General features: G+C 43.0%; 2 protein-coding genes across 6 annotated transcripts in view; one reads left to right on the top strand and one right to left on the bottom strand.

Annotated features, from left to right (window-relative positions):
* Positions 1-1,371: 1,371 nt before the first annotated feature.
* Positions 1,372-7,739, bottom strand: RPS24 (ribosomal protein S24). 5 transcript variants are annotated; one of them, XM_014555343.2, is made up of 8 exons: positions 7,651-7,739; positions 6,099-6,164; positions 5,799-6,008; positions 4,376-4,486; positions 4,248-4,250; positions 3,770-3,787; positions 1,833-1,854; positions 1,372-1,458 (listed from the first exon to the last, which is right to left on the bottom strand). In XM_014555343.2, exons 1-6 carry the CDS (start codon positions 7,651-7,653, stop codon positions 3,782-3,784), a joined length of 399 nt encoding a protein of 132 aa, XP_014410829.1. In that variant the 5' UTR covers positions 7,654-7,739; the 3' UTR covers positions 1,372-1,458; positions 1,833-1,854; positions 3,770-3,781. The 5 variants fall into 5 exon arrangements, with proteins under 5 accessions (XP_014410829.1, XP_006180104.1, XP_014410831.1 ...); XM_006180042.3 differs by lacking the exon at positions 3,770-3,787; XM_014555345.2 differs by lacking the exon at positions 4,248-4,250.
* A 655-nt stretch (positions 7,740-8,394) lies between these two features.
* The window catches only part of POLR3A (RNA polymerase III subunit A), a 42,495-nt gene continuing 34,559 nt past the window's right edge, over positions 8,395-16,330 (top strand). Inside the window, exons 1-6 of the mRNA XM_006180044.3 lie at positions 8,395-8,585; positions 12,822-12,957; positions 13,196-13,333; positions 13,750-13,921; positions 14,036-14,190; positions 16,021-16,260. Coding sequence (XP_006180106.1) covers positions 8,542-8,585; positions 12,822-12,957; positions 13,196-13,333; positions 13,750-13,921; positions 14,036-14,190; positions 16,021-16,260 — 885 coding nt within the window. The 5' untranslated portion in view covers positions 8,395-8,541. The remainder of the gene's footprint in view (positions 8,586-12,821; positions 12,958-13,195; positions 13,334-13,749; positions 13,922-14,035; positions 14,191-16,020; positions 16,261-16,330) is intronic.

Raw genomic sequence — 16,330 nt, 5'->3', positions numbered from 1 at the left:
CCAAGGGATTCCAAATCACCCACCAGCCATTTTGGTGAAAATGGAAGCATGCAGATCTAAATTGCCCACTTCTCTACGGTATTCTTACAAGTAGACCATCATATCTTAATTTCCTGTTCCTAACAAGGGAGCACAAAGCAGATTCCCTAGCAAGGGAACCCACAGGGCCATGGGTTCCATAAGCCCGAGTATGCACCCTCAGCACAGCCACAAAAAGAACCGAATACAGCATCCTACACCCTGCACCTGGGCCAGCAGGTTCATGCCCCCTGCTTACCCTGTCACATCTCTGCCCTCCAGCCTGTAACTCCTTCAGTCAAGGCCTCTCACCATGCTCTCTCCCAAATACTCAACCACTCCTTCCTGCAACCCTCTCATATGCCTCCTGCTGTCATGATTCTTGCTTTTTCCGGGATCCCCTTTCAACCCAACCAATCAAGTCTTTTAGTCCTCTACTACTTCCTGAGGTTTTTCTGTTTTTTCATCCATAGTTCATAATAGCATTTATATGCTTGACTCCTACATGGACTCATCTAACTTAGCAAACCAATCACACACCAACTTCACCGAATGGCTTCCAAAACCCACAAGCTATTAATGCCTCTTCTGCCCCCTCCCAAACCCTCAAGCTCTCCAACTCATGTTTCCTGTCCTCTCAAAGGGTACCTCAATCTACCTGCAACCCTAAAACAACCCCTTTCTCTCAAATCCCCCAACCCCACACAACTGACCAATAACCCACAGTTCAGGTTCTCAACCTCAATGCCTTAAAAAGCCAACATGAGTATCAGCACCTGGCAAAGAAAACGTGGCACTAGATAACCCTCAATGCTTCCTAAAACCCGTGTTATCAAGCAATTACACACGACACCCAAATATTCACCCCTCTAGACCCTTTTTCAAATTCCCCAATCACAATAAGCCACCCATTTACGCCTAAGCACACACCTGCAACACACAAATGATTCTGACATATCCTATTCACTTCGGGATAAATGATGAAAATGTGATCTAGTAACTCTAATTTCTATCAAGGCCAGCAATTTTTTTTTCAGTAACAAGGATTAAGTGGGGTTCTCATAAGATGAAAAAGGAATTCAGGTTTCAAGTCTCTTTCAGAGACTGACCAACTACACTGACAGAAAGTATTAACCTGAGCACACCAGACTGTCCCGTATACTCCCATGCTGCTGATACTCTACACCCTGCCATCTCTGCTGTTAAAGGGAAAGACAAACACCACCCCAACATACCAAGTTTTCACTGAATGCTTAATGGAACATGGGAATTCAGGCAGCACTCAATCTGCTACACAGCAAACTAATCTTATAGCACTCCCAGTAAACTTGAAATATATTCCAAACAACCAGACACGTATAAGTTTTTAGTTTATTAATCCTTTCACGAAAAATCTGCACAATCACCACAGATACAGTCACTGCAGAATCTTTACTCCTTCTGTGAATCAAAGAAAAAGAAAAATTCAGTTAGCAACTGCCTTTAAAACTCTTTAAAAATTAAAGTTGTCTTCAACAAACTCCAAAATTAATGACATTCATGCAGAACAAAAATTAGTAACCTAGATCATGGTGTGTGTGTGTGACCATAATAGAATATAAGCATCAAGAAATAACACTCACATTCAAGTTAGGGATGAAATAAAACATAAATTACTAAGTTTTAAAAACAAAACCACGTCACTACTAGTATTTAAGAGGAACAACTCTTTAGAGTATTTATAAATATATTTTAAAATCTGTATCACATGCTCTATTTTTTAATGACTGTCAACCAAGGAGTCTAGAGATCTAAATGAAAAGCTTGAATTATACCTGTTGTCCAATCTCCAGCTCACTGAATCAGTGTCAGGGAAGGAGGGAAGAGGGAAAAGAAACATTTCATTAATAGTCCCTTTTCAAACTCCTAAATAAACTGCATTAAGTGCATGCAATCAGATTCCTTAAAGATGTCTGTGTTGTTCTTTCCAGTTGCATGTACAGAGCACTCCTTAGACACACTCAGTGATCTTATTCCTCCCAATTTTGAGGACAACTTGCCTGATTACTATGGTTCTTAGGCTGCCACTGCCTACTTATAAGTGGAGCCTTGGCCCCTTTGCTCTCTGTTCAGCAACATTGTGCTGGGCATGCTAGCACTATCAACAGACCTGGGAATCATCCCAGACAAAAGTCTAATTTAACCACAAAAGGAGAGATCTAACTAAATGATCAAGCGTTTTAAAACCTGTCTCAGTTTGGTAACTTAAAAGCCACCATTCACAGTCAACACAAGTAGTGTGAATTAGTATTTAGAGGCAAAACTTAGCTAATGTAAAATGCTTCTATTGCTCTTCAAACACAAGACTACTTATTCCTTAATTTAAAAGAACTCTAGGGGAAGGGTATAGCTCAAGTGGTAGAGCGCATGCTTAGCATGCACAAAGTCCTGGGTTCAGTCCCCAGTACCTCCACTGAAAAACCAAAGAAATAGACAAACCTAATTACCTCACCCTGAAAAAAAAGAAACAAATTTCTATTGCAACCCAAAAGGTGTGATTCCAACATATGAACAAAAACTGAATTCAAAGGAACATTACTGTGCCTGATTTTTTTTTTTTTTGGAGCCAAAAAAATACATGTGCTAATTTATACATTCACTTTCCAGGCGCTTTTCAGAGCAGGGTTAGCAAAATGCATTAGTGCAACTTGAAGCAGGAATAGTGATGGCTCAGGTCCCCACAGGTAGCCCCTCTGCACATGTTACCACTGAGCACTAACACATGGGACTCAAAGGCTGAATGAAGAAGAAAATGTGTTAAACGGTCTTCAGAGCTAGATGAGAACACAAATACTGTTTTTCAACCTCTGGTACCTCTGTCAACAGGTATACTAAGCCTCACAAACAGGAAACAGTTCTCAACAGCAAGTAGCTCCTCTGGCAGTTTGTCCATTACCACAACCCCATGGCACTGGGAAGTCAATTACAGTAGCATACCAGGTTTACTGCCTGCCCTGGCAGGGAGTCACAGTGAGAGAAAGAACAGGGGCGGTGACCACTACTGTTTCAAAACCCTACTAGCCCCAACCCACTGTCAGCCCACTTCACATGTTACTACTGGTTTAGGCTGCTCAAGTGTGCAAAATGTGTTTAAATACACGTGGGAAAAGTGTATTTATCAAAGGCTTTGATGTGAATATACAATTATCTTGGAAATCTTTCAACTAAAAAAAGGGGGTGGCATCAGATATAAAGTTAGAGATCACGTAATAAAAAGCAATGGAATAGTAAAAAAAGATAGTAAAAGGATGCTTTGGGTGGATGCTCCCGGCACAGAGGCTTTGGCAGATATCTGGACCAGTTTTATCATCAGAGCTGCCAAAGAATCAACCAGTCTCCAGGGTCCCCAAGGGAAGACTGCTCGTGACTAGATGAGAGAAACTTTCTCAAGCCAAGTGTTAAGTAAAGCCATTTCCTGGGTGTGTGACTCTGGAACACTGCATTTCCCAAGTGCCAGCTAACAGGGGCCTCCTGAGTAGGGTAGCCACCTTCCTCCACTGGGGCACTTTACAACTTAACATGCTTGTTGAGTTTCCAAAATAAACGTGATTAAAAGCTTTCTCCTTTGCCCACACATACTATTTTACACCACAGCAGTGGTATTATAATAGACCACACTATACAACTCGTCTTCCAAAAGCCAACATGCAAAGCATCAAAGCAAACTCAGTGAAGGTGATGCATCCCCACACCGTGCTCACAATCTCAGTACCTGCTAGACACTTCATTTCTGATGAACAAGAATTCCAAGAAAGTAGAGGGAAAGGGCAAAAAAAAAAGTTCACAGAACACTTGATTATTTGTTAATTTAACAACCCAACACCTTAATTCCATTCAACTATAATTAGCTAGCAAAGCTGGTAAAAAGCTGATCATTAAAATCACTTAAGTCCTGACTAACTGGAGAGGAAAGCAACGACTCTGCTGCCTCCCCAGCACGCCAGGAAAACACAGGCCACATCGACTCAACGTAAGAAAGGAAGTCTTGGGAAACTGCTCCCCCTTTAACAATCTTTGTCAATTAGCAGTAAAATGAAAACTATTCCTGATAGGGCTTGCAAGGCACCCCCCAGGATCACTGAACCGATGTGGCCCCATGTTGTGCTAATCTGTGAGCTGACAAGGGTGTGCAAAGCTACTCTACTGAGGTGTTAAGATACTACGTTACGTGGCTTCTCAAAACAGGTTACCTTCTGTAATCCAGAAGAAGTGAAAAAGAAGAAATATTGAGAAAGGTTATTAAGAAAATAAAACCCCACCTTTCTAGAAACTAAAAACGTGGAATTGATATTTCCGTATTTTCTTTGATTAACTATACCTTTTTGCCAGCACCAACATTGGCCTTTGCAGTCCCCCTGACTTTCTTCATCCTGTTCTTCCGTTCCTTTCGCTGTTTCCTTGAGGTCTTTTTCTTCTCGTATAGGCCATGCTGAGGGAGAAAGGAATACATATACATATGTAGGTGAACTGCAAGCATCAACTCATTACCCTCTAATCTAGTAGGCAGGGAAAGTGACCAGGCTGGAGCTCAAGTAATGCAGCTTCAAAAGTCAAAAATTTTCAAGTGTATTTAACAGTACTTGTTTGTGCTCAAACAGGGTCATCAATTTAGAAGACAGCATGAACAGAATAACTGCACAGAAAGCATCCACTCAGTGCTCCCGGAAAAGTAAATTCAGAAGACTGGCTCTTACAGCCTTGAACCTACAGCTAACTAGGTCCCCACATTGTGGCTTCCCTTCAGGGTCTCTTTCACTTCAACTCCCTGTTCATTACTCACAGCTGATAGAGAAGCCCTTCCCAAGGACCACACCCCCGAACACTGCACTGATCTACTCATCTTCACCGCACCCTCTTGTGCACTCACTGTTTCTGGTGCCTAAAAGAATGTTTCCCAATCTCAACTAGGATCCAGCTTCAGTGTCACCTCAGCCAGGCCTCCCAGATAACCCAATTAAAGAGCGCAGCATCCATCTACCACCTCACTGTGATTTCCCAGATCTATTCTTTGGGAAGATTTTATCTAATCCTAAGGAGGGGGAAAAGGATGAGAAGGGGACAGACACAAGAATTACTCCGAACTAACAATTCTTTTGCTGGTTCGTTATTTAGAACGTAAGCTAGGGAATCTGACCAGCTCATTACTGTTCAGTTGAACCTGAACAACCTGGGTAATAGGGGCACCAACTATAGTTGGCCCTCCACATCTGTGCTTCCTTTGCCATCTGTGTATTCAACCAACCTCGGCCCACTGCAGTACCACAGCATTTACTACTGAAAAAAACACCTGCACATGTGAACTCTCCATTTAAACCTGTGTTGTTCAAGGGTCAGCTGCACTTCACTGCTTGGCACTCAGATAATCAAAAACCCTTCATGGTTCCTGACTACCTACGGACTTAAGTCCAAACTCATTTGGCAACAAGGATTTCACTTAATTTGGTGCCAAGACACCATTCTAAACTCATCCCCCTACTTCCAGTTCTTGCCCTCAGGAACTTTACCTACCCTTCTAGACCAGCTCAAATGCCACCTCCTCAAATGCCAGACACCATTCTGAACCCCTGTACCCTTTCTGTGCATGTATCAAAGAACCTTTCCTCTCACTTAACTTAAAAGCTGTTTACGTCTGGATGCTGTCCCTCTGCAGCCTGCCTGCTCTTGCTCACTTCACTGCACCTACAACACAATGCTATTGAAAAAATGTCTTCAGCAACTGTTGAACAAATGAGGACACCTACTCTTGCAAGCCTGTGTTTGGGTTCATTTTTCTTTGCGTAATCCAAGGAATCGTAAATCATGCCAAAGCCAGTTGTCTTGCCACCACCAAAATGAGTTCTGAATCCAAATACAAAGATGACATCCGGCGTGGTCTTGTACATTTTGGCTAGTTTTTCCCGAATTTCTGTCTTAGGTACTGTTGCCTTCCCAGGGTGAAGGACATCAATGACCTAAAAGGAAATGACCAAGTTTAGCGTTTATTTTAATAAAATACATTTTCAAAAGTGAAAAACAACCAAACCTTGATGTGCCTTCCTTACCATTTGTTTCCGCTGAAGTAGTCGGTTGGTCATGAACTTCCTGGTCCGGATAGTTACTGTGTCATTCTGAAAACATGACACACTGATTAATAAAACCAGTCAACCTTCCCTGATTTTGCTGTGACTTTCCAAAATGTACAACTGCACTATCCAGATCAGTAGCCACTAGCCATTTTGTGGATACTCAGTTGAAATTAGACATTTAAAATGCAATCCCTCAGCTGCAGGAGCCACATTTCTGATGTTCAAGAGCCATGGGTTAGTGGCAGGAAAGCTTCAATTAAAAAAAAAGCACAAATTCCCATCTCCTCCTAACCCACTTAGCACAATAACTAACACAGGGTACCGATAACACACACAGTATGCATAAAGTACACTGAACAGCCGTATTTTGAATCTGTCAAGATGTCAAACCTGTAAAATCTTACCTCACCTTTACAGAAATTACTCTGGAGCAAGGTTTCTCAAAACCAATGTTTTGGTCCAGCTACTCCCTTATTGTGGGGAGTGCCCTGTGTATTTTAGGATGTTTAGTAGTATCCTTGATTTCTAATCACTAGACTCCAGTAGCACCCTTCCTCCCTAGTTGTGACCAAAAATGTCTCCAGATTTTGTCACCCGTCCCCTGAGGCAAAAATCACCCCCAATTCAGAACCATTTCTCTGGAGTAAAGCTGTAATTCATACAAATTTTAAAGTCACAGCACTGTGTTCCCGCACAAATTTGACCACAAACATTGCGCTACCTACGTGTAAACGACCCTTCTTGAATAACCAACACTACACCTGACGAAAAAACTACATTCCCTTCTGAATGACCCAAAGGCTTATACTCAGTAACTGCTAAGAAACGTTGGCACTCAGCATGCTCACACTAACTAGAAAAATTTTACTAAAAAGAAGAAGAGAGGTTTCTCATGGCAGCGACTGACTGCTAAATTGCAACTACAGTTTGGGAAAAAAAAAGTTCGCTTCAACAGTAATCAATTCTTAAAGAGGAGTCAAAGGGAAAAAAAGAGTCGCAAATGAAGCGGGATTAAAAACGGGTGCTGAACCGTCGAAAGAAGGAGCTAACCAGTCATGACAGAGCAAGCCTCAAGGCAACTCCTCTGCCTGGGGCCTCAGTTTCCCCCATGTGAGGCAAGATATCTATTTGGCTGAGCATATTCTAGCTTACACATGGGATCGATTTCACTTGTTGCAACTCACCCGGGAGGTGCCGACACCCTCTTCACCTCTTGGACTGACTTCACCGGCAAACCACCTCTCTCTCCTCACCCCACCCCCGACTCAATCCACTAGGCTTCACCGAGCCGACAAACGCAGCAGCCGCTCCCGTAGTCCCCATTCCCTAGACTCTGAAGCCCGGTATAATCGGGTCGACAGTGCAGCCCGGACTCCCCCGCCGGCGGTTCCCGGACTCTCGGCAACCGGCTGCCGCCAGACACGGCCAGGGATGAGCAACCAGGCTTCGGCGGGCCTAGGTGCACACGGTGGGACTTGTGGGACGGAGGATGCCTCCGATATGCGGCGGATGATTCCAGGAGACTCACCATGATGGCAGCAGGTCTTCAAGCAGCCGGGGAGGAAAAGAGGGTTGATTTCTGCCGGCCAATCATATCAACGCTCACGGAAGGACCCCGGGCGACGCGAGTGGGGGCGTGGCCACACCGCGAGGCCGACCGCGCCAATGCCTGATTGAAAGTGCTTGAGACTGAGCATCTTCGCTCTTTGGACACACCCCCGGAGCGTGAACTGGCCAATCCGGAGAGGGAACAGCTTGGGCCGACTAGGTTTACGCAAGCACCTGGCCATTATCTTGAATTGTCTGTACTTAGAATTCCTGCAAACCGGGTTAAGGTTTAAATCGCCTCCCCACCCGCGTTGGAGACTGGTAAAGCTAGAAGGTATCCTTGGAGGTCCTCTCGACCAGCTTCTTCATTTTACTGCTAGGAAAACTGCGGAAACCCTGACTCAAAACCCTTGTTATCTCAAGTACAGAAAACTGACCGTTTTAATTTATTGCTATTATTTTTCTGGGATTCTCTAGTGATTTTCTAATTAAAATTTTTTAAACTATGTAATTTGTTTTTTCTGAAAATCGTAATCCCTACAAAAAGTGAGCTTTTAATAAGTATCCCCTTGATCCAGAAATCTGCGAGTTGTTTAAGGTGGGAGACAGGTATCGGGTCAGTTTCAGGGAGGAGCCGCTAGATGGCAGGGTAGGGAGAAGGCGGAAAGCGACGTTCCGGAAGCCTCTCTTAACAGACGTGCCAGCGAGTAGCGGAAGTGGAGGAGGGCACGTGGGGCGCTCTACGGTGGCCGAAAGGATGCCGCAGATGTGTTAGCAACGAGTCAAGGAGCACCCTCGGGTGGTGTGCGAAGGGTCGCGTTTCTAGTCAACCTCCACGAGTCTCTAGGAGGGAGCCCCAGCAGCCGTCACCATGGTGAAGGAGCAGTTCCGGGAGACGGATGTGGCCAAGAAAATGTAAGATGGAGTAAGAATCCCAAAGGGCGGAGAAACTAGGGATAGAGAGGTGCCAGGTCAGGGTCTTGAGTCTCGAAGGGTCAGAGGTGAGGGTCAGTGGGAAGGGGAGGGTCAGTGGGAAGGGGAGGGCCAGGAATCAATGGAAGTTGTGGGCACAATTCAGGAGTATTAGGTTACGTCGGTGAATATTGATCGGGTAAAGGGCATTTCTGCATCTGGGGAACAGCAGGCCCGAGGTGGTCCCTTGGGCTTGGGCGGAGAAGGTGGGATATGGTGGGAACCTTGGCGATGGGCCTCGCCCTATGGGCCGCGTTCTCCTGATGTCAAACGATGACCCCTTCCAGCGAATTTTGCGTCATTGCAGCGTGGGGCGGGGTCTGGTTTTGTTGCAGAGCCCATGACACGGAGGTATTATTTGCTGACCAAAAGGATGGAGTTGCCAGCCAAAAAGCTGTACTACAGTCAGATGGAAAGCTGTCTGAAAAATGTGGCTGCTATTCTGGGCCTTCTTCAGAGGTTATTTATTAGGCCACTGTCTCTCCTGAGAGTTTCCGTTAAAGAAATAAATCAATAGTTGCTGCTGCACACACCTACTGAGGAAAGTACTGTGTGTTGGGCCCAATGATAAGAATTAGAGATATGACATGAGTAAGACCTTACTGCCTAGTCTAGCTGGAGAAGGTAGAGAAGTCAGCGTTGGGTAGGACAAGTGCAAGGACAAGGGTAGGCATAAGGGGTTCTGAGAGCACCAAATGGGAAAGGGGTTCAGGTAGAAGAAAGCAGACCAAACAGTCTTCCTCTAGGAGCATACCGGAGGGAGAAAGGGTAACAATCAGCAGGAAGCAGGAGATTTGAAGTTGTGTTCCGGAGTCATCTTGCAGGCAGTGAGGACTCTCTGAAGGGTTTTAATTAAGCAGAGGGGGGGTGTCTTGATGATAGTTTTTCTTCTTGAAGATCTCTTCTGATTCTCAGGGGATGGAATAAAGAGGAAGACCTTGGAGGCCAGGGCAGGGATCCAGGCAGAGGGATAATGGCCTGCACTGGGGTGGTAGAGTCAATGGAAAAGTTGATTTCAGAAGGGATTAGAGAGCGCTTTAATATTCGCATTATAGGGGTCCCAGAAAGAGGACAGAGAGAGAAAGGACCTGAGAAGATTTTTGGAGAGAGAATCGCTGAAACTTCCCCAACTTGGAAAAGGAAATAGTCACCCAAGTCCTGGAAGCGCAGAGGGTACCACACAGAATCAATCCAAAGAGGAACACACCAAGGCACATAGTCATCAAATTGACAACAATCAAGGATAAGGATAAAATATTAAAATTAGCAAGAAAAAAAGCAATGAATAACATACAGGGGAACTCCCATAAGGTTATCAGCTGATTTTTCAGCAGGAACTCTACAGGCGAGAAGGGAGTGGCATTATATATTTAAAGTGTTGCAAGGGGGAAACTTGTAACCCTGAATACTCTATCCAACAAGGCTCTCGTTCAGACTTGATGGAAAAATCAAAAGCTTCACAAATAAACAAAAGCTAAAAGATTTCAGCACCATCAAACCAGCTTTACAACAAATGTTAAAGGACCTTCTCTAGTCATCAGACCACAAGAAAAGAGAACAAAAAGAAGAAAGAGGAAAAAAAGAGAGAGACCCACAAAAGATTACTTTGGCTGTTCAGGGTCTTTTGTGGTTCCTTATAAATTTTAGAATTGTTTGTTCTAGTTCTGTAAGGAATGTCACGAGTATTTTGATGGGGGGTTGCATTGGATCAGTGGATTCCTTTTGTAGTGTGGCCATTCTGATAGTTTTGATTCTTCCAACCCAAGAGCACAAGAAATCTTTCCACTTCTTTGGGTCATTTCAGTTTTCAGAGTATAGGTAGCCTCCTTGGTTAAGTTTATTTCTAGGTATTTTATTGTTTTTGATGTAATGGAAATGTCTCTGCCAGGTATAAAATTCTGGTTTTTGAAGTGAAATTTTTTTAAAAAAGTGAATGAAGGGCCACAAATGGCAAAATATCCTTTTTTATAGGTGACTTGTGTTCCATTACATATATATACACTGCATCTCCATTATCTGTTCAACTGTTGATGTACACTTAGCATGCTTCCGTATCTTGGCAATTATAAGTAATGTTGCTATTAATAGCAGGGTATATGTCTCTTTTTGAGTTAATTCTTATTTTGTGGTTGGCTTTATTCCTTTGATAACTATGTAAGTTTAAAAAGCTAAAGCTCTAAACGTTCTTAGAAACAATGAACAGTGCATATATGTAAATTAAAAATATATGTGCAATAAAAAAAAAAGATCTATCAAGCCATGAAAGACATGGAAGAAACTTAAAAGACGTATTACTAAATGAAAGAAGTCAATCTGAAAAGGCTACAAACTGTACGATTCCAACCAAATGACATTCTGGGAAAGGCACAGCTACAGAAACAATAAAAAGATCGTGGTTTCCAGGGGTTTGGGGAGAGGGAGGGAGGGAGGGATGGGTAGATGCAGCACAAGGGATTTTTAGGGCAATGAAATTATTCTGTATGATACTATAGTGGTGGCTACATGTCATTATGCATTTGTCAAAGCCCATAGAATGTACAACATCAAGAGTGAACCCTAATGTGAACTATGGACTTCGGTTGATAATAATGTGCCCATGTGGTTCATTGACTGTACCAAATATGCCACCCTGATTGAGGGATGTTGAGGGTGGGGAGGGCTATGTGGGAACTCTGTATTTTCTGTTCAATTCTGCTGTAAACCTGAAACTGCTCTTAAAAAAAAAAAGTCTATTAAAAAAAAAGAAGGGATTAGGGTATGAAATTGACAGCACTGGGAGGCATAGGTAAGGGAGAAGCGAGACTGACACACAGCATTTCTTGTTAGGGCAGCTGTGTGGACAGTTGCCATCCACTGGAATGGGGGAACTGAGGGTCTTACCTGGATGAATCCTCCCAGGTGGTCTCTCCATATCCACCCCAGCTGCCCTGCCCTGACCATTTTCAGATGCAATCTGTTCTCACCAAGCAGCCCAAGTGACTGTTAAAATGCAGATTAGATCCCTGACACTGCAACTTGAAATCTTCCAGCAGCTTTCCCTTGTACTAACATTTAAATTCCCTACCAAAGTGAGGAACTGGCCCCTGCATACCTCACTGACTTCGTCTCATGCCATCAGCTTTCTGTGCTCTGGTGTACCAGTTTCCTTTGGTTCTTTGAGAATGCCAAGCTAGTACTGGCCCTGGAACCCTGGTCCTAGTTACTGTCTACTTCCAATGCCTGGCTTCGTGATCATCTTGAGGCCGGCTCCCTTTTATTCAGGATTCGGCTGAAATGTCAGTTTAATAGAGAGACTTTCTGACCACACAACATAAAGTAGTGTCCTCAGGCTCTCTCCTGTACTGCTTCACATCATTTTCATTCTCTGTGTCTACTCACTTTGGGGTATCTGTTTATTCTCTGCCTTGTCGTCCTTGAAATTGAGCTCCAGGTTTGCTGGGTCCTTGTCTGTCTTACTCAGTCTGTATCCTCGGCCACTCAGGGTGATGCCTGGCATGTAGTAAACCCCCAGTTTGTTGGGAAAATGAACAAAGGAACAGATTTGAGAAAGGAACTTCTTGGTTCTCTTTTAGATCTGTTGAGTTTGAGGTGCCTGTGTAGCTGTCAAAAAGAGGTATCTGTATAATCTCCAGCTGAGTAGAAGATGCCAACCTACATATCAAGACTAGATAGACATCAGCATATACTCAAGTGACACAATCACTCAGGAATAGTGTGTAGAAAGAAGAGAAGAGGATGAAGGTTGTAACCCTAGGTGGGGAGAGAAGCCAATATTTAAGGAATGGCATTAGAAGAAATCACAAAAGAGGCTTAAGAAACAGCCAGAGAGGGAGGGAAAAAAACTCAAAGCATATACGGTGTTACCAAAGCCATGAGAAGAAACTATTTCAAGGTAAGGGATGGAGGGTTACTGCCAATGCTACAGAGAAGTAAAATGAGAAATTCTTGTTGAATTTAGCAGCAGGCAGGTAGCCTCGACCGGGCGAGCTCCATTCGTTAGATGGTGAAAGTGGAAAGGATTCAGCAGGATGAAGGGAAGCGTAATAATGGGGGAGCAGAGCCTGTAGGGAGTCGGAAGGATAAGGTTGTTTATAGTGTGTCACATGTGTAATTGCCATTTTTGGTAAGTGGTTTTGATGCAACTGTTCCCCTATTTCTTTCCAATCTGTTTTGGAACAGAAGCCACATCTGTTTTGGGATGAAGTCAGCTGAGGAGATGCGCCAGCAGGCACACATCCAGGTTGTGAGTAAGAACCTGTACAGCCAGGACAACAACCATGCCCCATTGCTGTACGGGGTGCTTGACCACAGAATGGTAAGACCCCTGCCCTTCCTGCTTCCGTGTATTTTGACTTGCTGATGAAACTGGTGACTTACCAGATAAGAAGAAGCAAGAGCTTCCTTCCGTCTCCCTCATTCCCCCTGTACATCTCAAGGACCACAGTCCTCTTTGGTCAGTGGGATGTGAATACCCTGCAGCTTCCCAGGTGATCCTGACTCTGAGTCCCTGTCCAGTGGTCTCCGTTGACTATTGGGTGTGTTTTTATCCACAGGGTACGAGTGAGAAGGACCGTCCTTGTGAAACCTGTGGGAAGAACTTGGCTGACTGTCTGGGCCACTATGGTTACATTGATTTGGAATTGCCGTGTTTTCATGTGGGGTACTTCCGAGCAGTTATAGGCATCTTACAGGTAAGCGTGTATCTGTTTATTTCCAGGGTATTAACTTGAGAGTTAATTGATCCATGGATGTTCAAGTGAGCTTAGGAAATATTATACTAAGCGCATGATATTTTATCTTATAGTAAATTAAATTGCTCAAAGATTCTTTTTCCTTGATTTTCATTGAATGAGTAGTAAGGATGCATTGTAAAAAATAATTCAAGCAATACAGAACAGTATGAAGAAAAAAAAGTTAACAAAACCTTTCCGGCTGGCTGTAACTACAGCCAGTATCCAGCAGAACACGACTTCTTCTATGCATGTCTTCCTGTAGATCCGTGCATGTGGTTAAGTGTTCTGGGCAAGGGGTGGAGGTGGCATTTTACAAAGAAAAGACTTTTTCATCCTCTCTCGTTCTTTTATCTGTTTTGTTTAACTTTTAAAAGATGATCTGTAAAACCTGCTGCCACATCATGCTGTCCCAGGAGGAGAAGAAGCAGTTTCTGGATTATCTAAAGAGGCCTGGCCTGACCTACCTCCAGAAGCGAGGGCTGAAGAAGAAAATCTCTGATAAGTGCCGGAAGAAGAGCACATGCCATCACTGTGGCGCCTTTAACGGTGAGCGGGATGTGCCTCGTCTCTCATCCCGTAGTTCCTGTGACCACATGTCCCAGAGTTTAGCATAACCAAAACCTGATTTTTTTTTCCAACTGTGGTCATTAACTCTTACAGGTACTGTAAAGAAATGTGGGCTACTGAAGATAATTCACGAGAAATACAAGACTAACAAGAAAGTGGTGGATCCGATCGTGTCAAATTTCCTTCAGTCTTTTGAAACTGCCATCGAGCATAACAAAGAAGTCGAGCCTCTGCTGGGCAGGGCGCAGGTGAGCTGGAAAATTCTAGAATTCTCTTGGTTGTAGACTTCTTCCCTGACTGCTTCAGGTGGCAGTGAGGTGCCCATCACTGGGAGGCAGGGGCGCAAGGACCCAGACCAGAAAGCCTGTAGTGGGAGTCCTTCCTTCTCCCCAGCTGCGCTGCCATCACCTCCCAGACAGGACTATAGACACTTTGTCTTTTGGCAGTGTTCTAAGGGCGGCAGCTAGCTGTTCAAACATTTCCTTCTTTACTTTCTTTGTTCTTCTTCTCATTGGGTTACGCATAGCAAATTCTGCTTGTAGCATGTAGTCTCAGTCACGTAGTCTGATCCCAAGAACATTTAATAAATAACCAGCAACAAGACACAAGCTGACAATTTTTACCTGTGATCTTTGACCATCTCTGATAACTTACATTATGAGTAAGTTGTTACAGCACAGCACTTCCATTAAGTGAAGTTAATACAAAGGCAATGTAAGTTCACTAGGGAAAGTTTAAATATAAAAAAAGAAAAAGAAAAAAGACTATTATTCCACTCGCCTAAAGACAGCCCTGTTAAAACACCTTGGTAAACTCTTTCATTTCCTCTTTTCTGTATAGATGTACATTTTCCCCCAAAATGAGATCATATTGTACACATGCTTATTTCACTTATCAATATTTTGTGAACACCTTTTATGGCAATATCACATTTCTGTAGCCTCTTTTTTAATTGAAATATAGTTGATTTACAATGTTGTATTAGTTTCTGCTCTTCAGCAAAATGATTCAGTTTTCTATATATGCATATTTTTTCGTATCTTTTTCCATTATGGCTTATTACAGAATATTGAATATAGTTCCCTGTGCTATACAGTAGGGCTTTGTTGTTTATCTATTTTATATATAGTAGTTTGTATCTGTTAATCCTAAATTCCTAATTTATCCTTTCCCACTCTCTTTCCCCTTTGGTAACCATAAGTTTCTATTTCTGTGAGTCTGTTTCTGTTTTGTAAACAAGGTCATTCGTATCATATTTTAGGTTCCACATATAGGTAATATCATATGGTATTTAATCTTTCTCTTTCTGATTTACTTCATTTTAGTATGACAATTTCCAGATCCATCCATGTTGCTGCAAATGGCATTATTTCATTCTTTTTTAATGGCTGAGCAGTATTCCACTGCATATATATACCATGTCTTCTTTATTCAGTCATCTGTCAATGAACATTGCTTCCAGTGCTACTGTGAACACTGGGGTGCATGTGTCTTTTCAAATTAGAGTTTTCTCCAGATATATGCCCAGGAGTGAGATTGCTGGATCATATGGCAATTCTATTTTCAGTTTTTTAAGGATCCTCCATACTATTTTCCACAGTGGCTGCACCAAACTACATTCCCACCAACAGTGTAGGAAGGTTCCCTTTTCTCCATACCTTCTCTAGCACTTGTAATCTGTAGATCTTTTGTTTTTCCCAAAGGCTTCATAGTTTTCCATGTATGGATGTACCATGATTTTATCTAGTCATTAACCTTTTGGGCTGTTTCCAACTTTTCACTATTAAGAATAGCTTTAGTGAACATCCTTGTAGCTGATCCTTTGTTTAATTTTTTAAATCATACTCGTTAGAATAATTATGAGAAGTGGAATTAGTGGCTTAGATTATTGGCATAAAAGGCATGGATGTTTTTAGGGTTCTTGCAATGTAGCGTGTTATTGGAAGTCTCTGTCATCATTTACACATATTCTCAGTGAAGTGGTCGATAGGTTAGAGGGCATGGAGAAGTAAGCCCTTGCCCAGGCTGTCGAAAACCAACATGTATTTGATTCCTTCCTTCCTTCCCTCCTTCCATAGGAAAACTTGAATCCCTTAGTAGTTCTGAATTTATTTAAACGAATCCCAGCTGAAGATGTCCCTTTACTTCTGATGAATCCAGAAGCTGGAAAGCCCTCAGATTTGATTCTCACACGGCTTTTAGTGCCCCCTCTGTGCATCAGACCCTCTGTTGTGAGTGATTTGAAGTCTGGCACCAATGAAGATGATCTGACGATGAAATTGACAGAAATCATCTTTCTAAATGATGTCATTAAAAAGGTCAGTGCTTCTCATTATAATTTCCAAGCTCCAAGTTTTGGAGTATGTCTATACGGACACTTCTGATGGA

Source organism: Camelus ferus, chromosome 11, assembly GCF_009834535.1.
Source record: "Camelus ferus isolate YT-003-E chromosome 11, BCGSAC_Cfer_1.0, whole genome shotgun sequence".
In the NCBI taxonomy this organism is placed as follows: domain Eukaryota; kingdom Metazoa; phylum Chordata; class Mammalia; order Artiodactyla; family Camelidae; genus Camelus; species Camelus ferus.
This window is presented reverse-complemented; position numbering and strand designations above follow the sequence as displayed.